At 39.3% G+C, this 6,162-nt stretch overlaps 1 protein-coding gene across 1 annotated transcript; it reads right to left on the bottom strand.

Moving 5' to 3' along the window:
* Positions 1-759: 759 nt before the first annotated feature.
* LOC104957338 (probable phospholipid-transporting ATPase VA) lies at positions 760-4,892 on the bottom strand (the record flags this gene model as incomplete). The annotated part of the gene is made up of 5 exons (XM_010784959.1): positions 4,888-4,892; positions 3,966-4,170; positions 2,983-3,068; positions 978-1,084; positions 760-891 (listed from the first exon to the last, which is right to left on the bottom strand). Coding segments are annotated over exons 1-5 (535 nt in total), but the record flags the coding sequence as incomplete, so codon positions are not given.
* Between the last annotated feature and the right edge of the window lie 1,270 nt (positions 4,893-6,162).

Raw genomic sequence — 6,162 nt, 5'->3', positions numbered from 1 at the left:
ATCAGTATGTAGTGTCTCTACTTTAAAGAGTCCTCTCCTGCTGATGTTCAGGTGTATATCAGTATGTAGTGTCTCTACTTTAAAGAGTCCTCTCCTGCTGATGTTCAGGTGTATATCAGTATGTAGTGTCTCTACTTTAAAGAGTCCTCTCCTGCTGATGTTCAGGTGTATATCAGTATGTAGTGTCTCTACTTTAAAGAGTCCTCTCCTGCTGATGTTCAGGTGTATATCAGTATGTAGTGTCTCTACTTTAAAGAGTCCTCTCCTGCTGATGTTCAGGTGTATATCAGTATGTGGTGTCTCTACTTTAAAGAGTCCTCTCCTGCTGATGTTCAGGTGTATATCAGTATGTAGTGTCTCTACTGGGACATGTCTCCATGCTTTAATGTTCAAAAAGCTCTTTATTCTTCTCATACTGTCTGTGCTGCAGCACCTCTTTTCACCCTCTGTCTGAAACCAGAGCCTAGTCTGCTCTGATTGGTTAGCTGTCCGGTTCTGTTGTGATTAGTCAACCACTTAGAGATGTCCCGCCCCTTAGCCTATCACGTACAATGTGTTGAAGCGCTAGCCAATAGGAGCATCAGTGTTACATAGTTATGTCACTATGTTCTGGAAGTAAACAAAGTCCAATTGAAAAATCCCATTGGCTTTTTGAGGAGGGAACCAGGGAGATGCTGCCTTCAGGGGTTTGAATAGTCATGGAAGGCGTTGGTATTTTCGTGCAGCCCTACTTAAAAATATCTCTGGAGGGTTTCTTACCGATCGCAGTGAACAGGCACATGACCAGCAGGATGATGACGCACCAGAACACGTGCACGTTCATCTGACGCTCCAGTTTGCTGCGTTTGTATCGCGGCCCGTTGTTGTTAAGCATGGCTTTGGTTTCGTGACCTGTAGAGACAAATGGTTCGTGAGGTCGGAGGTCAAACGAGTGGAGAGACAGTCTGAGACGAGGTTACTCTGGGGGTGGAGCTGACCTGCGTAAATAATGATCCCCACGGCCTCCTCTGTGTTTCTGATGGTGCAGCCTCTCAGCAGCAGGTTCTCTTTGTAAAGTGCATCTCTCCGGCCACTGCGATGGACTCTGAGGAGGAAATACCAATACATTGATTTGTTTTAGGAATTTAAAAGCACAACAACTGGAAGAGTATCTTGACACAACAACCCCAGAGGGTAGCGTTTAAAGCAATTACTTAAAAGCAATTCTTTCCCAAGTAGTGCTTGGACTTCTGCCGTACTTCACACACATCTCAATTTCAATAATGATGTTATAAATAATGGAACAATTGTTTAAATAATTAGCTTAAAGTAATGGACAAACAATTTAAATAGACAAAAATAAAGCCCATGAACAATTTAAATAATTAGATTAAAAATAAGTATCTTAAGATATGGATAAACAGTCAAAAATAAATAGCTAAAGAAAAGAAAAACTACTTTAATAAAGAGCTTAAAATATTGCATGAGCACATTAAATAAATATGTTACATTGGCTAAAAATAATAATTAGAAACGGGAAAGGATTATATTATAATAATGGTTAAAATAGAGGGCTAAAAGTTATAACCGTTTAAATAATGAAAGTGAAAAAGAGACACGTGAAAGAGTTTGCTGTATGTAATAAAAACAAATTAAATGACTGTCACACGCACACAATGACACACACACACACACACACAATGACACACACACACACAATGACACACACACACACACACACACAATGACACACACACACACACACACACACACACACACACACACACACACACACACACACACACACACACACCTGAAATTACACTCAGTGACATCGGCCTTAATGTAATAAAACACTGCTGTGATAACTGCCCCCCCCTTTAACCCCGCTGCTGTGCCCTGTGCTCGGCTGCAACCTGGCAACATAAAACCTGCAGCATATGGTCTTCTTCTGAGTAAAATATAACTGTCAGGAACATGTGAGAGCGACTGTAAGCCAAGAAGACGTTGTTTCGGGAGACACGATGAAAAGTTCCCTTTGGATTAACCCAGCTCTCAAAACATGATGCCACCTACTGATAAACATGTCCAGAAATATTTTCAGGAAATGTACTCTGGTTTTATTGCAGAGGATTTGATATGAAGATAGATACAACTCTCATGTCTGTATGATTACAAGGCGATGGTGAGAACGCGGTTAGCTTAGCTTAGCATCAAGACTGAAATCAAAGGGGAAGCAGCTAGCCTGGCTCTGTATGAAGGTAGCACAATCTGCTCACTTATTTAAATGTTTCACCTTCTTTGTTTTAACCAAAGTGTAAAAATGTAGCATTGTGGTCTTGTTGACCCCATCAAGTTGTTAGACAATGAAAATACATTTTAAAATAGTCGAAAAAGTGAACAAGTTTTACAAATAACTTAATTTCTATAGATGTAAAAGTGCCAGCTCATACTAAGTGGTATCCAGGTTTGTAAAGCGGTACTCGAGTAATTAGGCATTGCATTTTCTCACAGGAGACAGATAAATAAAAGGTTAAAACAAAACTGCAGATAGAGATATCAAGCCCCGCCTTTCATAGTTAAAGCCCTTTCAGTTACCATACGTCTAGTTTAAAATAGGCTTTCACTTCTCCATTTTGGTATATTAAGTTGAAGGCTTCTAATCAATCTCCTTTGTGTACATGATTAAATTGCTAAGACAGTTCAGTTGTTGTTTTGCTTTTCTCTCATAGACTTCTACGAACTACAGCTCCACTATATTCTGGTCACGATGAACCACATACATCTATAGCGCGGTCAAGACGGGCAAACCACATCCCAAGAAGTCAAATCCTAATCCTGACTTGGAAAAGCTTTAAGTCATAATTATAAGTTGGAGACTTTCTGGCTTCTGGTAAACAAACCACAGTTTCACATTATTTCCATTCTGGAGGATAACTTACTCGACATTTACTCAAATTGACAGTGAAATTTGAATTAAGATGAAGCAGAGAGAGTTCTCACATGTAGCCTCTGAATCTGTTCAGGTCGTTGTTTGGTTTTTCACATTCAATGATGCCGTTGTACTTCAGGGGGTCGAAATCACAATCCTGAAAACAAAAAACAAACAGAACAGCTGCTAATTTCCAAATAACCAAACAGATCATTGCAGCATTACCCATAATCCCCTCTGTTTCAGCCCTGTTTCAAAAGTGCTGATTCTGTCTGTTACTTTAGATCAGGGGTGTCAAACTCAAGGGGGCCAAATCCCTGTCCCGCAAGAGCTTGCAAAGAATATAATATTCTTATAATATATATAATTATTATTATTATACGGTTACATGCCGTTTTACAGAAGCACATTGCCAATAAGCAACATGTCCCACAATGCATCTGTTATTTCTGAAGTTATTACCCTATCTGATAATAATCCAATGCAGAGGCAATAATGTAATATAATACATTATTTTATATATTTATATCGTCTTAAAGTGACAACCGGCCCTTTGAGTGCAACCATAATGCTAATGTGGCCCGCGATGAAATTGAGTTTGACACCCCTGCTTTAGATGAAAATAAGGAGCCCCTCCCCACGCCCGTCTGAGAGATATTTGGTTGAAAAGAACTCAATGGTGCTCTAGGAGGAGATTCAGGTGATAAGGTGGGGGGGGGGTTACCTTGGTTGGTGATTGGCTAATGGTTACACAAGAGAAAAACATCGTTATGACATCATACCAAAATCTGATCAGCTTATTTTCAGACAGGTTTTTATATAAATGGATCAGGACAAAGAGAGAGAGAATCTTTGAGTCTCTTTCCACAGAGGGGACACATGTTGATGTAGATGAGACATGAAGAAGAGGATTTTGCATAATAGGTGACCTTTAAAGCTTCTGTATCTCCTACCAGTAGGTTAAGAGAGAGAACAGTTTGTGACATGGGTTAATACAATTAATCAGGATTTCTCCCAGCACGGTTCTCTTATTTGATGCTGTAAAGGGTCTCACCAGGTCCAGGAAGCTGCGCACCACCTGCCTCTGCTTCAGGTTGGTCTCTCCGTCCAGCGTGGCCGTCTCGATGTGACAGAGGCGGTCCGGGTCGCTGGAGCTGAGCAGCAGGACGTCGGCGGGGAGGATCTCGTTACAGCGCAGCCGGATGAAGTCTCCCACCCTCACCTCCTTCCAGAACTTCTCCACGTAACGCCTCTCCACTCTGCAGGAACAATGAGAAAGATGTGGAGCCATTATTTCAATATCTGATGGTTTCTAAAAACAGCAACCTGTCTCTAAAAAAACATTATGTCAAAGAAAATGTAATAACACAGCAGTACATTGGTAGCTTCCTGCTGTTTACAGTAAATCTCAATAGTTTCCAATATGTTTAGGTCCACATCCATCAATAAGTATGTGTTGTCACGCTGGCATATTTTAAACAATGTCACTATTTCGAGGAACTTGTTGAACTCTTGACTTTTAACGGGAAAACAGTCATGACTGGAAATACTTCCCTAAATGGTAACCAATGTTTCCTTTCTGAACATTGTGATATTCCTGTTAGCAGGTTATGATAAATAATGCATACACCAGAGCGACATACGGTAACGAATTTTGAGGAAAAACACTCACAATGTTATTTATTCATCACAACCTCGCTTCCCTGAAATTAATGACCCACTTCCGGATATATAAAAACATTCCTTCCCTTGAATGTTGTCACCGAAATGCATGAGGTGCATGAAAACAATGCACGCACTCGATCAGAACAAAATCTAAAACACAACTGAAAACTACTTATAGCAATATTGATCTTTATTTAAAAGTATAGACTTTACAAAGTTAGAGCAAATCATTTTAAAATAACATTCCCCAAATTATAACGTTTGCTATAGATGTAAAAGCAGTCTCAGTGCAAGATGTGATGTGAACTTACTCCATGAGGTGGTTAATTTAATTTATTACAAAGCTTTGTAGAATACTCAATGCTGATTGGTCGATTTGGACATTCCACAGCTCTGCTATTTTTCGCTAACAGACTGTTGCTAAGGAGAGCAGACCGTTGCTAAGGAGGATCCAGGAACTATGTGCAGTCATATCAATCCGCAGGAAAAAGTGAAGTTCACGGAAAAAGCAGAAGAAGACAGACAGGTTGTAAACACCAAAGGGAACAGTAGAAGAAGACAGACAGGAAGTAAACACCAAAGGGAAGAGCAGAAGAAGACAGACAGACAGACAGACAGACAGACAGGAAGTAGACACTAAAAGGAACACAGTATGCGCATCAGTTCCAGCCGTTTATACACAATAATGGAAAACATACAATCATTTTTAAATCAATTGTGTTGTAGGTTTATTTTGTATGTGGCCATGTAATAAGCTACAGATTACATTTATTTTAGGTAGGTAGTACACCAACTTTGGAGAGAAAACCACAAACAACCCTGCTTCAAAACATCCAAACGTTATCTTGCTGTTGTCTATCTCAGCTCATACATTCCTACCTAACTGGGTAATTGATTAGTTTGTGTGGGCCATATTTTCTTTGCTTTATTTACTGTGGTAGTTTTGAAGTCATGCACTAAGAATGTAAGATAAATTCCTGCAGCATTGAAGGACACACTTCTGACTGCCAGTAGACTGCAGAAATAGTTCACTTACGTGCTTGTTTGCTTCCAAGAATATGTTCCGTGTTGTTAAGTAAATGTGCGTTTCTTTAAAGAGCAAATTGTTGTGGCTTTTTGGCAGTAAGAGGAGTGCTCTGGTTATTTCCAATAAAGTATTTATAGATACACATCTTGGTATGTTACGCTTACACAGGACTTTGTACATTTGATAAAGTGTGAAGTCAAAGATAAAAGAAACCACATGCTAAGTGTATAAAATGTCAATTCAACCGTGCAGGTTTGCCAACTTATTTTCAGTTTAGTTGTTAGGGATTATTTGTAGGGGAAAATTCCACTATAAATCTTGTTTTTATTAAAGATCGGCTGATTAAATGTATGGGATTAAGTCATTCAGTGTGAAAAAAACAAATTAGTAAATCTAATTGACAACATCAATCTTAGTGGACTATGACCAAAATAGCAAACACATAATTGAAGAGGGGGCAGTCCTATAGAAAGATGTATGTTTATCAAAAAGGACAAAAACAACAAGAGCGTTAAACATTAAAGGGGACCTATCATGCAAAATGCACCTTTGTACGTCT

Source organism: Notothenia coriiceps, unplaced genomic scaffold (genome assembly GCF_000735185.1).
Source record: "Notothenia coriiceps isolate Sejong01 unplaced genomic scaffold, NC01 NC01_scaffold00026788, whole genome shotgun sequence".
NCBI classification, from domain to species: Eukaryota; Metazoa; Chordata; class Actinopteri; order Perciformes; family Nototheniidae; genus Notothenia; species Notothenia coriiceps.
The sequence above is the reverse complement of the archived record's forward strand: the minus strand, read 5'-3'. Positions and strand labels throughout refer to the sequence as shown.